Below are 16,518 nucleotides of genomic sequence, written 5' to 3'. Positions count from 1 at the left end.
ATCGGCAGCACCCACCCAAAACGATCCGGATCCAGAGAACCCCTCCCATACCCGCATCGCCACACATGACGCCTTGTTACGTGGGATGCAGGAATGGCGCTAAGCGACCGACCCCCACTACAAGCGGAAGCTTAGACCCCTCATCAACAGTATGCGCCGCGACTTGGGGTTCGACGCGATGTCGGATAGCGATTGCGAGGCGGGCGGCGGCGGGGACGGCGAGAGGGGCGGCAGCGGGGACGGCGAGGGAACTGGCGGCGGGGAATCCGAGGAGTGAGGAGCTGGTTTTTATTTTAAAAATAATGTACTTGTTTTAGTAATTATGTATTTTTTTTAATCAAGTATGTTTTTTTTAAAATAAAGTTGTTGAATTTTCTCCGTATTCGTGTCGAAATTTTTAATTCCGTACATTGTATAAATCCGGAAAGTATTTAATTTGTTAATTTGTGAATTTTGTTTGTTGTGGGAATTCCATCGGAAATTCCGCAGGGAATTCCACCACTGTGCAGTGGAAATTCCGTATGATGTGGCTGAAGAGTGAGAAGTCCTTATGACGTGGCAGGAGGTGTTTTTGGGAATTTCGCGGGGAATTCCACCGGGAAGTCCGCACCACTGCGGATGCCCTAAAGTAGAAACAAAGTAAAAGCTGAGTGCTGAATCACACGTACACGCGTCACACTGTTAAACACGTGGCAGCTCCTTGTTTCCCAGGAAACTCTTTATATGTCCAATGCAATTCCATTCCTTCTTACCTCAATATATTCAACTCTTTTCTTTCCAACAACAAACACCTTCAAATCAAAGTCACACATTTTTTCACTCAAATCATCCAAAAAAATGTCTTCTCACGAGCAAAGCTACAGAGCCGGTGAAGCCAAGGCCCATGCTCAGGCATCTCTCTCTCTCTCTCTCACGATTCCTCGTATCACTATTTTACATTATTTTAATTAAATGTTTATAAATAACTGCAGGAGAAAACCGGGCGTGCGATGGACACGGTGAAGGACAAGGCTCAGGCGGCGAGGGACAAGGCCTCGGAGGCCTCAGACGCAACGAAGGAGCGCGGCCGCGAGACCAAGGAGCAGACGGGGAGCTACGCGCAGGCGGCCAAGGACAAGGCGTCGCAGATGGCGGAATCGGGCAGGGAGACGGCGGCGGCTGGGAAGGATAAGACGGGAGGGTTTCTGCAGAAGACCGGGGAGCAGGTGAAGGGAATGGCACAGGGTGCTGCCGATGCGGTGAAGCACACTTTCGGGATGGCGGAGGAGGATGATGAAGATGTTGTGCTTAAGAAGAGAGATGAGACTAATTATTAAGTTTGGTTTTATGGGGTTTTCTTCTTGCTTTTTTTTAGTAAGAAACCGACTTTGGAAAACTCTCTCCCTCTTGCGTTAGGGGGTGTTTAATGGGAGGTTTATTTTAAGTGTGTTTGAAATAAAACCTGATTCTTCTCTTTTGTTTTTGTTCTGATTTAATTTTAATTTGTATTCAACTTTATTAAATGGCATGTGATCACTTAAACAGTTGAATCAATTAGTTGTCATGTTAAAATGCATGTCACTTTAATAGTTGAATCAATAGGGATAATAGGATCATATGTTCATAGATGTTGGCATATGTTGCAATGCGTGTTATCATTAATTTATTTTTTTATTGATACATAATATTTTTCTTCATCAAAAATTGATTTTGTCAATATAGGGATGTATTCAATTTTTTTTTACTTTTGTTCTTTTTTTTTTCTTTTTAATCTCAGTCCCACGATTTTATCATTCGGGTGCCACGTGTCATTTAATAATACAGATTTTTAGTTGAATAGTGCACCCCGATTTTCTTTTTTCTTTTTTCTTTTTTCTTTTTAATCTTAGTCCCACGATTTTGTCATTCGGGTGCCACGTGTCATTTAATAATGCAGATTTTTAGTTGAATAATGCACACCGACTAATAATGTACCATTACAGTGTAATAATGCAGATTTTTAATTAAATAATGTACATCGACTAATAATGTACCATTATAGTGTAATATTGTAAATCATCTGGACCGTTGATGAATGAGATCTAACGGTCCATATTAAAAAAAATAAATGATCTAAGGGATGAATAAGAGAATAACGCTCCCCTATCAATATATCCTTTAATTGTTACTAGGACTTAATTTTATAGTAAGTGATTAATCGAAAAATAAATATGAATGATTAAATATTTATTAAAAATATTCTAAAATAAGAGTAAAGGATATTTATATGGAGGAAATTTTAAGAATGTATGAAATTGAAATATTGAAGGAGGCAACGAAAGTGGAATAAAGCCATATATCTATATTCAGCAATAAATAGGATTACGTATTTCTTGAACGTTGGCAACTTGGCATCATGGTTGGTGAAATTTGTTTCTTCAATATGAAGTTCCTTTCTTGATTTGACGACTGTCAAAAGTCGCGGACCATCTCTACCCAATAAAGAAGATGACAAAATCGTTTAATCTTATCCAAAATGTTACTCGCACACCTTTCATTTTAGGTAACCCGTAAATTTGTGATTGATTTTTTAGTCTAATTAAATTAGAATTAATTTTTTAGTCTAATTAAATTAGAATTTTAAGTGTAATGAGACATATTAATTAAATCAGAAACTCTTAATTTAAACTAAGATATTAATTAAATACATTAATTCTAACTTAAACTAGAAACATTGTACGTAGTTTGTGACAAGCCGAAATGGAACAGTGCAAATAACATGAGACGAAGGGAATAATGCAAGTAACATGAGACGGAAGGAGTAGTACAATATGAGTTCGAGCACACATGTTACTTATTGAGTCCTCCCACATGTGTCGTTTTCATTTTTAGTACATCCAATGAAGATATGTCACACTTCATTTTGTGAAAAGAGCCATCACTAAAATTTTATTATCTCTCTACATATTTAAATGCATACTCCTATCATCTCATCTCATCTCATCTCATCTCATCTCATTCAATAAGTGAGACATCATTTTTTTCTTTCTAGATTTAACTATTTGTCGATATTTAACAAATTAGACATCTTAGTCAGTCTTGATTTTGATTTGATTGAATTTGTCACATGTCTAAATTCTAATACGATGGATTTTTTTTTAAATTTGGTTTGTTTTAGTCTAAATGACTACTCCTTCCGTTTTTTAAAAATAGGGAACATTTTTTTAGATCCACAAACTTTGCTAAAGTATCATTTTAGATCCGTGAACTTTAAAAATATCATTTTAAGTCCATCAACTACAAGTAATATCATTTGAGGTATTTTGAACTTTTTTCGGACGAAAATGCCCTTTATGCATTTAAAGGGCTACTTGGACAATTCTTTCTCCACTCATCTTGACGGTAAATTTTTATATTTAAATTTAATTTGGATAGTAATTGATCTCCATTCTGAAATTCATATAAATAATACTCCAAATGACAATCCAAATTAATGTAGCTATCTAATTCCAAAAAATTATCTCCATTCTGAAATTCATATAAATAATACTCCAAATGACAATCCAAATTAATGTAGCTATCTAATTCCAAAATAAATAAACTAAATATAATTCACAAATCCATATAAATAATACTCCAAATGACAATCCAAATTAATATAGCTATCTAATTCCAAAATAAATAAACTAAATATAATTCGCAAATCACCTATAGTAAGTTCTTAAAATGCAGTTTAAATTGAAAAAATAAAATAAAGTATCAAGTCCCAATTCACTATCCATAAATAATTGGTCATCTAATAATTGAAAAATTAACACATATTTTTTAAGGCAAATTTTAATTATATTTAAATTCAATTTGGATGGTAATTGAATCAAATAATAGTAAAAAAATTGTTGGACTCTAGGTTTTTGATGCAAGATGAGTGACAAAAGAATTGTCCAAATTGCCCTTTGAAGGCCTTAAGGGTATTTTCGTCCGAAAAAAGTTCAAAATACCTCAAATGATATTAACTTGTAGTTGACGGACCTAAAATGATATTTTCAAAGTTCACAGGCCTAAAATGATACATTGGCAAAGTTCATGGACCTAAAAAGATGTTCCCTCTTTTAAAAATAGCAATTATTTCTATTTTGGGTCATTCCTTAAAAATAGAAACTTTAGAATCTTTTTATTTTAGGGCATGGACCCACAATCCACTAATTCTACTTTCACTACTTTTTCTCTTCCTCTCTCTTAATTTACTTATTTTTTTTTCTTCCCACTTACTTTATCAATTTTTCTCATTTACTTTGCCAACTGTGCATTAAAACTCGTGTCGTTTCAAATATTTCTATTTTTTTAATACGGAGGGAGTATATGTCTATTATTTTCCTTTTGTTCAAGGAATACTCAACCGAACTTTTTTTTGAATTCCCATCTCTGTTTATTACTCTTATTTTGTCAGTGTTTACTGTTTAATTAATCACAAAAACAATTTGCTGAATAATAGGCCCGCATAGAAGTTGTTTATTAAAGTCATACTAATGTTTTTTTAATTAAAAATATTAGTACTATGTGAAGTCTACTCCTTAATGTAAGAGCATCAACAGTGGCGCGGAATTCCCAAAAACACTTCCTGCCACTTCATACGGACTTCCCACTGCACTGTCACGTCATAAGGAATTCTCACTGCACAGTAGCGGACATCCCCAAGGACTTCCCACAATTAAAAAAATTCACAAATTCACAAATTAAACAATTTTCGGAAGTAAGAAATTTACGGAATTAAATAGTCGACACGAATACGGAGAAAATGCAACCACTTTATTTAAAAAAAACATACTTCATTATAAAAAATACATAATTACTAAAAAAAATTACATTATTAAAATAAAAACCGGCTTCTCACTCCTCGGATTTCCCGTCGCCGTCCCAGCCGCCGTCACCCCCCTCGCCGTCACCATCCGACATGTCTCTGAACCCCAAATCGGTTTAAGCGACCGCTTGTAATGTGGGTCGGTCGATTGACGCCATTCAATAATTGCACGTAACAAGGTTTCATGTGTCGCGATGCGGGCGAATTAAGGGTTCTCGGGATCGTTTTGGGTGGGTGCTGCCGATTGGGCCTCGGCGGATCCGATGGTGCTTCCCCTCGCCCAATCGGGCGATGGCGGCGGACCGACAATGTGGGTGTCGGGAACTCTGCCTCGGCGGGGGGAGTTCTGCCGAACCGGCACTGCTACTGTACTCTCCGGAGTCGCTGATCTTCGTCCGCTTCGGCCAGCCAGATTCAACGCCCGCAGTGAACTTGGCCGAAGACTGCACCACAAGATACACCGCCCAATATTTGAATTCCCCGAAGCCCAATTGAGTGTCGGGGAACTGCTGATGAGACATGAGCTTCACATCCTCGGCAGACATGCCACTGGTTGCCGAGCGGAGGTTGTTTGTGTAAATGCCGGCAAATCGGCTGAGCTGCCTATTCAGCAGATCCCACTGTTTCTGGCATTGCTCTCCGTTGTGAGGCTTCCCCCCTAGCGGTTTGAACTGGAGGTAGCTTTGGCTAATGCGCCACCACATCCGGTCGATGTGCTGGTTCGCCCCGACGCATTCGCCAACGCGACACACTCGTCCATGATCCAGACGGTCCTCCTGTTCCTGTTGGATCCCTCCCCCACCTCAGCGGCCCCCTCCTCACCACCGTACATCGGGACGCCCCGTCCCCTGCCCCTCCTTCGCCCTGTCCTCCCCCTCCTCACTGTCGCCGGTGGTGCGTCGGTGGGAGAATACCGGATCGGAGAAAGCCCCAACTCCTCGAGCGAGAACATGTCATTGCGCCAGTGAACTGAGTCTCGAGATGAGAACTCGTCGGGTTGTCCGTCGATAGTATATCCATATAGGGCCGATAGACGTTGTCCACCGGCGATTGGGGGACCCCCTGCCTACTCCCCCCGCAGCGACATGCGATCCCTGCATCATCCCGGGCATCATCATCCCCGGCATTTGGGGCATCATTCCGGGCATCATTCCCGACATTCCGGGCATCATCCCCGGCATTTCGGCACTCGCCCCGGGATTCTGGGGCATCATCCCATACCACTGCGGGTACATGTTGTAGTACCCGGGCATCATTCCCGATGACATTTGAGATTGGGGCATCATCCCCGACATTCCAGCACTCCCGCCGACGGGAAAATAAGGCGCCGGTGAACTGCGGTGTCTTCGGCTGAATTCCGTATCCGTGCATACCATGCACAATGGGGGACGTCCGCCGCGGAATTCCACCGGGACGGGCGCCATTGCTGATGCTCTAAATAAAAGAAAAAAGAGGGTTTTAATTGAGTATCCACAATAGCGGCGAGCGCACCAGCTCGCCGATTTTTGGCGCTCGCCGATTTTTGGCGCTCGCCGAACTATTGCAACCGGCGAGCGCCAAATCAACGAGAATTTCGGCGAGCGCACGCCAATTCTCGGGCGCTCGCCGTTCGGCTTGGCGCTATTGCAGCCTCCCGATCGGCGAGCGACCGGCGAGCGGATTTTTAATTTTTTTATTTAATGTTTTTTTTATGAAACTCATTCTTGGTTGTTTCTCTTTTATAGAGACATCTGTGAATGTTTTATGTTCCACTTTCGATGTGGGACAAACTCATTCTTGGTTGTTTCTCTTTTATAGAGACATCCTTGAATGTTTTATGTTCCACTTTCGATGTGGGATAAAATCATTCTTGGTTGTTTCTCTTTTATAGAGACATTCTTGAATGTTTTATATTCCACTTTCGATGTGGGACAAACTCATTAATGAGGATGTTGTAATGTTATTTTAATTTTAATGAAGTGTGTTTTTTTAATTAATGTACTTTTTAAAATTTTAATATTATTATTGAATTTTCCCGTATCTGTGTCGTAAATTTAATTCCGTATTTTGTATGATTGTCAATTATTATTTGTTTTATATAATTAGGAGTGATGTGGCTAGGCTATTGTTAGGCTATTGCTGAGCTATTTGCTTGTCTTGATGATGTGGCATGAGAAGTTTGTGGCTGGGATATGGCTGAGCGAAAACCACTGTGGATGCTCTTATTCAAAGCCAAGTCAGGAAGGGAAAGAAGTCAATAGAAAAGCATTCTAAAAACAGATAACCAAATCAAGAAATTGGCCCACTATATATTGCAGCTAAGCTATGGCTCTCTTCTTCGTTAACGTCGTCCACTGCTCCTATACTGTTTCTCCGCCACCACGATTCTCTCTCTTTTCTCAATTTTCCAATGGCTGCGTGTAAGCTTTCTCTCCCTCTCTCAACTCCCACCGCTTCTCCATCTATGCTGTTAATGTTTAATGCTGTTACATCTCATGCCGTGCCGATTCCTTTCCAGCTATGTCAATCCTTTGTTTATGGATCGTGTTATTGTAAAATTTGTATAAATAGGTTTTCTCTACTATCGTGCATTTAATTACTTCCTTGAATTTTGTTTTTTTCGGCAGTTTTAGTGTGTATTTCTTGTTAATTGTTGAATTTGATTATTATCGTGCATTGGGGAGAAAAAAGATTTAATTTTTTGCTGAATTTTGTGGTGGTTAATTGTTGCAGGTGGTATTGGGCCTTCAGGTATTAAAATAAAGAACTTGGATTTTGGCTGTGAAAGGCCAAAATTGACAACTCTGCAACTATTGCATGGTTTAAGAACGCCCAGAATTCTTCAAGTTGATGGTTTAATGTTGTTGAATAGACCGAAGAAGTCAGTCGATGCATTTCGAACTTCAGCTATTGAGGATGGTTGTGAGTACATTTTATATTGGTATTTCAAGATCTATTTGTGGTGGCATTAGCCTCTCTGATTTGAATTTAAGTTTCATTGTTGATGCATCTTTGTTATGTATGGCCTCGTGTTGACACTAGTGGGAGAATTTACTAATTGTAATGTACTCAGTGTAAATAGTAGGTTGTTTTTTAGTGAATTGGAAAGGGCTTGTCATTGATAGATGAATTCTCCATAAACTCAGCCAATCATCTCATATCTACTGATTGTTTCTTGGACATGCTTTTATCACAAGGATTTAGGGAATTATGTTCTTTTCTTCTTGAGAATTGACTAGTTATATATATTACATCAACACAATTGCCAACTTGATATTTTAGCCTATCAAGTACACTCTAATCAAATGGAGTGACATATTTAAAGTAAGAGAACTCAGATTCAAGTTCAGTTGATTGTAAGCATAAACAGAAGTAGTAATGCATATGTTTGGAAGAAATAAGGTAAAATCCTTCTGTATTCATTTGACATCTGCTGGTCCAAATAAACATTTTGTTGCACAGCACTATATATGTTGCACCCTTCACTTTCTCTTTCTAATGCAGCTTCTCTTTCATTGACAGCAGTAAAAGCCAGTGTGGGAGATGATTCTAAAGAAACTGTAGCAACTGATGCAGTCAGCCCTCTTATTCCAAATGCATTTGAGGTAAGTTGCTCAAGATTTATACTTATATACATCAGCTTTATTTAGCCTTTTCCTGAATGTTGAGGTATTTTCCATGCTGTGGCTTTATTGATTACTAAGATCTGATATCATTGAAAGAGAGATTTTAATAATTTGTCTGTACCATCTGCTGTGAATACAATCAACCATCTACATTTTGTAGTCTTCTGAAGAAATATCTAAGAAGTCAGATACTATGTATTTTCTCAAACATTTTTAATATGGAAGCAGCCTCCTAGGAGGAGTAAGATAAAGTGAAATAGGAAAACCAGCTTCTAACTGATTCAAGATTCATTGCATACTAATTGGTAGTAAGCTAAGAACATTGAATCAGCTAGGAAAACCAGCTGCTAACTCATCAGCTAGGAGAATAAGGTGAATGTTGTCAACTTTTTTCTGCATCTTTTATTTTACTTTTCTTTTAACAGCTAATGGTGGATTTATATCGTCTAAATTTCATATGCTATTGTTAAGGCTCATTGAAAGGGTCAACTAACCTTTAGTTCTTTCCAAAGTACATACTAGATGAAATGACTGTTATGTATAAATGGCAGTTTTTTTATGCTGCTCATGAAAATTTGTAATGTCTGGTCATTAGTCCTCATCACTGGTTGGTTGCAGCCATCTTATTGAAATCTCATTTTCCAGGTGGAATCTCTTTTGACGATACTATGTGACACAACATCAATTGCGGAATTTGAGCTTAAAGTAAGCTATTTGGCCTATTTCTCATATGCTAATTTTGTTGTTGTCTATGGTTAGCTTGGCAAATCCTTTAGGCTTGTAGTTTACCCTTACTGTTTTGATTTATCCTGTATTTTAATGATCAGCTTGGGGGATTCCGGTTATATGTCTCAAGAGACCTGGCCGAACAAAGTGCACCTCCACAGATTCCTGCTCCTGTTACTGCTCATGCAGTCGTTGAGACATCTGCTGCAAATGGCTCAGCCTCATCACCATCGTTGGCACTCTCGGTACCAGCTTCTGCCCAAGGTGGAGGCCAATCTCTGCTTGATAAGGCAGCAGATGATGGCTTGGTGATACTTCAATCTCCTAGGGTAAATATCCAATGGTTATTTTCTGTGAAGAATGATGGAATTTCCTCGGTGTTTGCATCACTAACTATATATTTGGATGCAGGTTGGGAATTTTAAAAGATCCAGGACCATTAAAGGGAAGAAGGCTCCTCCTTCTTGCAAAGAGGTAGCTGTGTGTGTGTGTGTGTTTTCCTTTATGGAGTTGGTAGTATTTGTCTCATGTGTTTGTGAAATGGTGGCTTTTATAATGATTTTGTGACTCTTGCTTCTAGAAAGTGTGCAATTTATTTCATTTTCTCAAAATATTCTCACAATTTTATTCATTTGTAGCTTACACATGTCGTTTTTTAACTCGATGATATGGAATCAGTGTCACAAAGAAGATCTAATCTGTAGTTGGAGATATTTGCATTCCCTATTGAGTATTGACTTGATCGGTTGTCATTGTTGTTGCATAACAGAAAGACGAGGTAAAGGAGGGACAGGTGCTGTGCTATATTGAACAGCTAGGCGGAGAGATCCCCATTGAGGTTTGTGTCATCTTTACTCACATGGTTGAGTTCAAACACCATCATGTTCATTTTTTTTATTTCAACACCATTAGTTACAAATAATGCAGTTAGGATGAGATGTTGAGAGCTGACCTGTTTCGATTCTCTCTCTTTATTTTTGATCAGTCGGACATATCTGGAGAGGTGGTCAAGATACTTAAAAAGGATGGCGGTATGCATCTTCCTTCCTTTTTGCTTTAGTTGATGAAAGAGTTGGGCATTTTTATTCTTCACATATGACATAGTATGATAATAATCTGAGTGTAACTCTTGACATTCGCAGAACCTGTTGGGTACGGTGATGCCCTTATCGCTGTCCTTCCTTCCTTCCCCGGAATTAAAAAGCTTCAATAGGTTGACATACGGTCCTTGCAGCACTACTTCTCTTGTTCCATTCCGTTCCATTCCATTCCATTCCATTCCATTCCGTTCTCTCTCTCTCTATTCTATGTGTGAATGATATTCTGTGATGTGGATATTGTTGAGAAATCATTTTGGTAGAATCTCAGATTATTTGAACTTGGAAATGAAATAGAATATTTATTTTCTCATGCTGCCTGATGCCTTCATTTTTGTTAACATGTTAGAGGCATGGGCTTTATTTATGCATTCCAATTTCCATATATTTTTTTAATCAATTCAAGAAAAATATTATAAATCGATGAGCCACAAGTTGTTCTATTATCAACAATATTTCTTTTGTCAATATAATTTGGACATGGAGTGATGTTTTAATTTGAATCAAAATAAGATATACATATACTAACGTTAAAAATGATACTCCCTCCGTTTCACTATAGTTGAGGTGGAACTTTTCGGCACGGAGTCTAAGAAAGGGATGTTTAGTGGATTAAGTGGGTAGATGATAAAGTAGATGAAGTAGGTGGACTTTTTAAATGTGAATTTCAATTTTGATTTGATTTATTATTTGAACTCAACTTACATAATTCTTTTTTTAAATGATTTATTTATTTGCTAATTATTCACAATAAATATTTAAATTCTGTAAATAAAAAAGAAATAGACATGGAAATTGAATTCTGTAAATTTTCGAGCAATACAATAAAAAAGCACTGAATAATCAAACAAGTTCCTTTATTCATTCACATTGAAGTAATCAAACAAGTTCCTTAATCAAAGCATGAGGAGTTACACTTTTCAAACACTTAACAAAATTTTTACTCCAAAATGAGGCGCCACTTTTCATTTAAATGTGGCGCCACTTTCTATTCACATTAATAAAAGTCCATTCCCAACCACTGCCATTCCCAACCAAATGGAGTAAATGCTCTCTTTCCAAAAATTGCTTGAATGCTCTATACACAGCCACAACCACAGCCACAGCCACTGCTCCACCACTGCATTGAATGCTCATAATGGGGCATCAAGAGTACTCCTCAGAATTCAAGAACCAAGTGGTTCAATTCATCATTGGAAGGTGCGTCGGCATTGTTCCTCCTCGCGGCACACTTAAGGAGGCACAACTCAAATTCAGAATCTCCCTTCAAACATGTACACGATGGTGGAATGCTGCAAAGAAACAACAACAAAGAGGACAATCAATGCAATTGGTAAGTCTAAAAAAAGTGAGAACTTACCCCAGAAGGTTGCATCTTGATGTTGAGGTACTCAAGAGTATGCATTTCTCAAAGAGATGCAACCTCTTAAGTGTGGCAGCCGGTTTAGGTTGTTCAAAAGCCACAGTTTGGAGGTGGGTTAAGGCTGGCCTAATTAGGCCACACACATCAGCCATTAAGCCCAGCTTAACAGCTGCAAATAAGTTGTTGAGACTGAGATTCACAGTTGAATCTTTACAGCTAGACAGGATCTTGAACAAGATCAAGTTCAGGAACATGTACAACACCATACACATTGATGAAAAGTGGTTCTACATGACAAAAGGAGCTCAAAGATTCTATCTTGCTCCAGGAGAGGAAGAACCTCATAGAACATGTAAAAATAAACAGTTCATATAAAAAATTATGTTCATGTGTGCAGTGTGTAGGCCCTTGTTTGGTGTTAATGGTGAAGTCTTGTTTGATGAAAAAATTGGAATTTTTCCATTTACCAAACAAGTTCCTGCCAAAAGGTCAAGCAAGAACAGAATGGCAGGCACTTTGGAGACAAAATCCATAGAGAGTATCACAAAAGATGTGACCAGGGACTGCTTGATCAACAAGGTAATGTTTGCATCTCTTTAATGCAATTAATTTGTGCACATCAGCCATTACATACTAGTGTATCTACATACTCATGATACACTAGTAAAATCAGCTTTGTAATGTTGTGCAAATGAGGTAATGTTTGCATCTCTGTAATGCAATAAATGTGTGCACATCAGCCATTACATACTAGTGTATCTACATACTCATGATACACTAGTAAAATCAACTTTGTAATGTTGTGCAAATGATGATATCATGCATGGCTACTTGTTGGGAACAGATATTACCTGCCATCAAAGCCAAGTGGCCCGATGGGGCAACTAAAGTTCTCAAGATACAACAAGACAATGCAAGACCACACATCAAAGACAATGATCCAGCTTTCAAAGAAGCTGCACAACAAAGTGGTTTCTCAATATCACTTGTGCAACAACCACCTAACTCACCTGACACTAATGTCAATGATTTGGGTTGGTTCCGAGCAATACAATCACTGCAAACTCAGACTGCATGCAAAAATGTGGATGATTTAGTGAATGCAGTGGTGCAATCATTCAATGAATTACAGCCACAGACTTTGGACAATGTTTTCCTAAGTCTTCAAGGATGTTTCATGGAAATCATGAAAGTTCAGGGGCATAACACATACAAACTGCCCCACATGGGGAAAGCACATTTAAGGAGGACTAATCAACTTCCAAAGGATCTAGAAGTTCCAGTGGAGCTGGCTATGCAAACAATTGCTTACCTGCGGGACCAAGGGAGCAACGAGGGATTGGAGCTGATTGCTCAGTCATTAGGATTATGAAGGTATAGTAGAAGCTTTTTTGTTTTTTGGATAGGCTGCCTTTGTGCATGAATGATGCATTGAGTGAATACACATGAATGCACATATCATGCTAGTGTTTTGAATAGGCAGTCAATAGGCTGAAATGATGCATTTTGTGTTTGAACAATGTTGTATCTGTGCATAAATCATGGATGCTGTTTATCTAAATGCATGTAACTATCACAACAGCACCATCACCACCAAAATCAACAACACCATCACCACCACAAACAACGACCCCATCACCACCAAATTCACAACATCAAAACCACCCCATAACCATCACCAACCATTATGCACAACATCAACAGGTCCATCAACAACCAAAGACAAATCACAGATCACACAGACATAACAAAAGATCACATATCAAAACACAAATGACAGCCCACTTACTATAGTCAGCATACACAAAGATCTCACCAACCAAATTACGGATCCAAGCAATTTTCACCGAAGAGTACCTTCACCTCCCTTTCTGCCTCGGCCTTGTTTCTCTCCCATGCTTCCTTGTCAGCCTCGGTGATGACATATCGCCTTACAAACTCTTCATCAGACATTACCGGGCTGTCAGTCACCTCATAGGAGGCGTCGCCTTCACCACTAGCAAGAACTCCGGTCGGGGTGGCGCGGCCTTCACCTCCAGATACGCAACCAGTCGGTGAGGCTTCGTCTTCACCAATAGCAACACCTCCGGTAAGGGAGGCGCGGCCTTCACCGCCAGGTACGCCACCAGTCTGGGAGGCGCTGCCTACACCTCCAAATATGCAACCGACCGGAGTTCGGTTGCGGTCGACACCACCAGCAAGGCCTCCGGTTAGGGGAGAGGCCTTCACCGATGTGGGAACGGCCGGAGTTTCGGCGAGTTCGCCGATGTGGGAACGGCATATGAACGAGAATAGATGGTGGATTAAGCCTTCATCATCTCGGGCCGATTGTCGAGATCTACGGCGGGAATTGCTCAAAATACGACCTCTCCCCCGGGAACTCGCCGAGATACGACCTCTTCTCCGGCAAGCGGACGAAATCAACCCTCTCCCGCGCGACCCGGCTGGAACGCGGGTGATGCGAGGGTTAATCCATCCCTCGCCATCGGGGTGGTTCAATCGGTCCATTGTGTGTGTCGGCGAAATCAGCGAGGATGAAAGCGGCGGATCTAGGGTTTGAGAATTGGGGAAGAGAGAAGGAGGAGTAGTTTAGATGAGAGAGAGAAAGCAGACGCGTAAATGACCCACACCAAAATAGGCGATTTGTTTCTCCATTTAATTACACTAATTAAGTGTCATTAGGGAAGTTAAATAAAATGCCTAAATCACCATTAAATCTCCTAATTCTTTCCTTTTTTGGAAACGACTCAACTATGAAGAAACTTCCCGAAATTGTAAAATGACTCAACTATGGCGAAACGGAGGGAGTACTAATCAAGGTAATAATAGAATAGTTAAAGAATCTCAACTATTGTATGAGCCATCTTCATTATGGTTTTATCGATTCCTACAAGAATAATTACTCCCATCGTGACAATCGAGTTTTATACTATGAAGTTGAAAATGTACGTTTCTAAGTACTAACACTGTATCAGTAAAATTGACAAAAATCTGTTATGAAAATACAGAAACTGCAACAACAAAAAATATGCATATTTTGCTCAAAGCAGAGCAGTACATCACTACAAAAAGTGAGGAGTTTTAACCAAAACACAAGACTCAACTATATTTGGCTTTGGACCGATTCTTGAGACGTCTAGCAAAGCGGCCGGGCTTGCAACATTTGAGAAGCTTCCTCACGTCCCGTCTCATAGACAAGAACGCGATAACCATAGTCATAACCATCTCCGGAAATAGGCAAGCACCTGATGCATGTTTACCACCAAACATTTCCTTCGCAATGCCCCATAGGACGAGGATTAGGCCGAAGTAACTCATTCTCCCGTGCCTCAGCAGCCCTAGAAAGGCCCCCGTGACAGAGAGGTAGCTACCTGCAATAACCTGTGGTGAAAGTGAAATGAATCCACACATCACAAAACATTTAATCATAATCCCAAATTTCCAAGATTTAACAAAATATGATAGAATGTACACAAACCTCCAACTGTTTGAGATCAGTTGGTTTACCCTTCTTAAATTTGTAAGGATGCAGCAGTTGATCAGGGCTTGGAACGGCTGCGCCCTTCATCAGAGACCGTTTAACTGCTCTGGGGTAGAGAAGGGCCTTCACCACAAATTCGGGGAGAAATCCACCCGCGCAGGCCATCACCTCCACCGGTGTTTGGCAAGTGCCTATTCTACATGGAACTCTGAGAATCCATAAAAGATAACTATCAACCATTCTTCAATCATACTACTCAATAAGCTGTAAAACTTCATCACAAATTCATGTATAAAATCTTCACAATAGTAACTCAAAATGCATCATTTTCTTCCCAGCCTTAGTCAATTAAACATTTTAACATCATATAAATTTGTCAATACATATTAAACATTACATTTTATCAAGAGTGATAAATGCCACAAAATTGAAAATCATGATTCTACCAATTCTAACCCAATTCCCAGCTATTTCTAAGGTCAAGATTATTCTATAAAAATGAATCATAATAATGATAGAAAGCATATGCTTCAAGGGATTAATTAAGAAATTTCAACGTTAGAAAAAGGGTTAGAATCATAATCAATGAGCCACATTGCCAAATTCAGAACCCTAATCTATAAATACTGAATTTTTAATCTTGGAAGATCTTGTAATCCCCTTTATAGTTCATATCATAACATTCATAAACACTTTCGTTGAAAAATACACAGATAAATAACGTACCTGAAAAGTGGGACTTGAACAATAATTATGAAAAAGTACAAAATGGAGGCGAAATTAGATATGATATGTGCCCATTTTTTTGATGAGAATCCCATGTTGCAGAAGAATTGGAATGTATAAAACCTAATACTTTTTCTTTTTTTGACAGTTCCACTAATATTGATTATTTGATTATTGATAGAGTTAAGATTAAAGAAGATAATACAAATATGCAACGTGGTTAAGATAATACAAATATGCAACGTGGCGACGTTGCATGGCCTCTGTGAAGAGATCCCAAACAGAATTGGGAATCTCTTGTGGTCCTTCATGGACGGTTAGCATTGCTGTCACTTTCTAGATCCTTCTTTCATCTTGTATAAATTCCTAATGTATTATTGAACAAATGAGCAATGAAATAGATAATATTTGTCTCTTTCTCTGCTTCCATTTATGGAGTCTATCTCTAAAGCTTTCAATTATATAGTGTGATACGTTATAAAAGGAAATAATTATATTATGCGATCCTCGTTAATTTCACACCATTGCACAAAAATTGTTCTAGAGAATTTTTTAGGTACATAGGTGAATATAGTAGGAGTAATATATTGTTCATGATTAATTCTTACGTATGTAAAGAAAAAATATTTAATGTTATTTGGAAAATGTAATTGTATGCCATTGTTCCATATTGTTCTTATTTATTGTGTATATATTTACTTCAC

At 38.9% G+C, this 16,518-nt stretch overlaps 4 protein-coding genes across 6 annotated transcripts; 3 read left to right on the top strand and 1 right to left on the bottom strand.

Moving 5' to 3' along the window:
* The first annotated feature begins 767 nt into the window (after nt 1-767).
* On the top strand, nt 768-1,478 carry LOC121803423 (late embryogenesis abundant protein Dc3-like). The gene is made up of 2 exons (XM_042203090.1): nt 768-891; nt 972-1,478. The coding sequence occupies exons 1-2, from the start codon at nt 838-840 to the stop codon at nt 1,314-1,316; spliced, it is 399 nt and encodes a 132-aa protein (XP_042059024.1). The 5' UTR covers nt 768-837; the 3' UTR covers nt 1,317-1,478.
* Nucleotides 1,479-7,074: 5,596 nt separating this feature from the next.
* LOC121802522 (biotin carboxyl carrier protein of acetyl-CoA carboxylase-like) lies at nt 7,075-10,557 on the top strand. 3 transcript variants are annotated; one of them, XM_042202208.1, is made up of 9 exons: nt 7,075-7,215; nt 7,529-7,717; nt 8,321-8,400; nt 9,067-9,126; nt 9,249-9,476; nt 9,559-9,621; nt 9,917-9,985; nt 10,133-10,178; nt 10,290-10,557. In XM_042202208.1, the coding sequence occupies exons 1-9, from the start codon at nt 7,206-7,208 to the stop codon at nt 10,358-10,360; spliced, it is 816 nt and encodes a 271-aa protein (XP_042058142.1). In that variant the 5' UTR covers nt 7,075-7,205; the 3' UTR covers nt 10,361-10,557. The 3 variants fall into 3 exon arrangements, with proteins under 3 accessions (XP_042058142.1, XP_042058141.1, XP_042058143.1); XM_042202207.1 differs by having other exon boundaries at nt 8,318-8,400; XM_042202209.1 differs by lacking the exon at nt 7,075-7,215 and having other exon boundaries at nt 7,619-7,736.
* Nucleotides 10,558-11,382: 825 nt separating this feature from the next.
* LOC121804288 lies at nt 11,383-12,979 on the top strand. The gene is made up of 4 exons (XM_042203787.1): nt 11,383-11,577; nt 11,824-11,959; nt 12,005-12,186; nt 12,452-12,979. The coding sequence occupies exons 1-4, from the start codon at nt 11,383-11,385 to the stop codon at nt 12,977-12,979; spliced, it is 1,041 nt and encodes a 346-aa protein (XP_042059721.1).
* A 1,727-nt stretch (nt 12,980-14,706) lies between these two features.
* On the bottom strand, nt 14,707-15,909 carry LOC121804287. The gene is made up of 3 exons (XM_042203786.1): nt 15,815-15,909; nt 15,086-15,296; nt 14,707-14,988 (listed from the first exon to the last, which is right to left on the bottom strand). Exons 1-3 carry the CDS (start codon nt 15,907-15,909, stop codon nt 14,707-14,709), a joined length of 588 nt encoding a protein of 195 aa, XP_042059720.1.
* Between the last annotated feature and the right edge of the window lie 609 nt (nt 15,910-16,518).

Source organism: Salvia splendens, chromosome 5, assembly GCF_004379255.2.
Source record: "Salvia splendens isolate huo1 chromosome 5, SspV2, whole genome shotgun sequence".
Classification (NCBI taxonomy): domain Eukaryota; kingdom Viridiplantae; phylum Streptophyta; class Magnoliopsida; order Lamiales; family Lamiaceae; genus Salvia; species Salvia splendens.
This window is presented reverse-complemented; position numbering and strand designations above follow the sequence as displayed.

Bases quoted from the DNA above. Each gene is read 5' to 3' on its own strand.
- LOC121804287 (XM_042203786.1), bottom strand. From the start codon at position 15,909: ATGGGATTCTCATCAAAAAAATGGGCACATATCATATCTAATTTCGCC. The intron at 15,297-15,814 runs GTACGTTATTTA...ATGGATTCTCAG, and splicing joins GTTCAAGTCCCACTTTTCAG to AGTTCCATGTAGAATAGGCA. The intron at 14,989-15,085 runs GTTTGTGTACAT...CTTTCACCACAG, and splicing joins CTGATCTCAAACAGTTGGAG to GTTATTGCAGGTAGCTACCT.
- LOC121802522 (XM_042202207.1), top strand. The intron at 7,718-8,317 runs GTGAGTACATTT...TTTCATTGACAG, and splicing joins TTCAGCTATTGAGGATGGTT to CAGTAAAAGCCAGTGTGGGA. The intron at 9,986-10,132 runs GTTTGTGTCATC...ATTTTTGATCAG, and splicing joins GCGGAGAGATCCCCATTGAG to TCGGACATATCTGGAGAGGT.
- LOC121803423 (XM_042203090.1), top strand. From the start codon at position 838: ATGTCTTCTCACGAGCAAAGCTACAGAGCCGGTGAAGCCAAGGCCCAT. The intron at 892-971 runs GCATCTCTCTCT...AAATAACTGCAG, and splicing joins AAGCCAAGGCCCATGCTCAG to GAGAAAACCGGGCGTGCGAT.
- LOC121804288 (XM_042203787.1), top strand. From the start codon at position 11,383: ATGGGGCATCAAGAGTACTCCTCAGAATTCAAGAACCAAGTGGTTCAA. The intron at 11,578-11,823 runs GTAAGTCTAAAA...GAATCTTTACAG, and splicing joins GAGGACAATCAATGCAATTG to CTAGACAGGATCTTGAACAA. The intron at 12,187-12,451 runs GTAATGTTTGCA...TGTTGGGAACAG, and splicing joins GGGACTGCTTGATCAACAAG to ATATTACCTGCCATCAAAGC.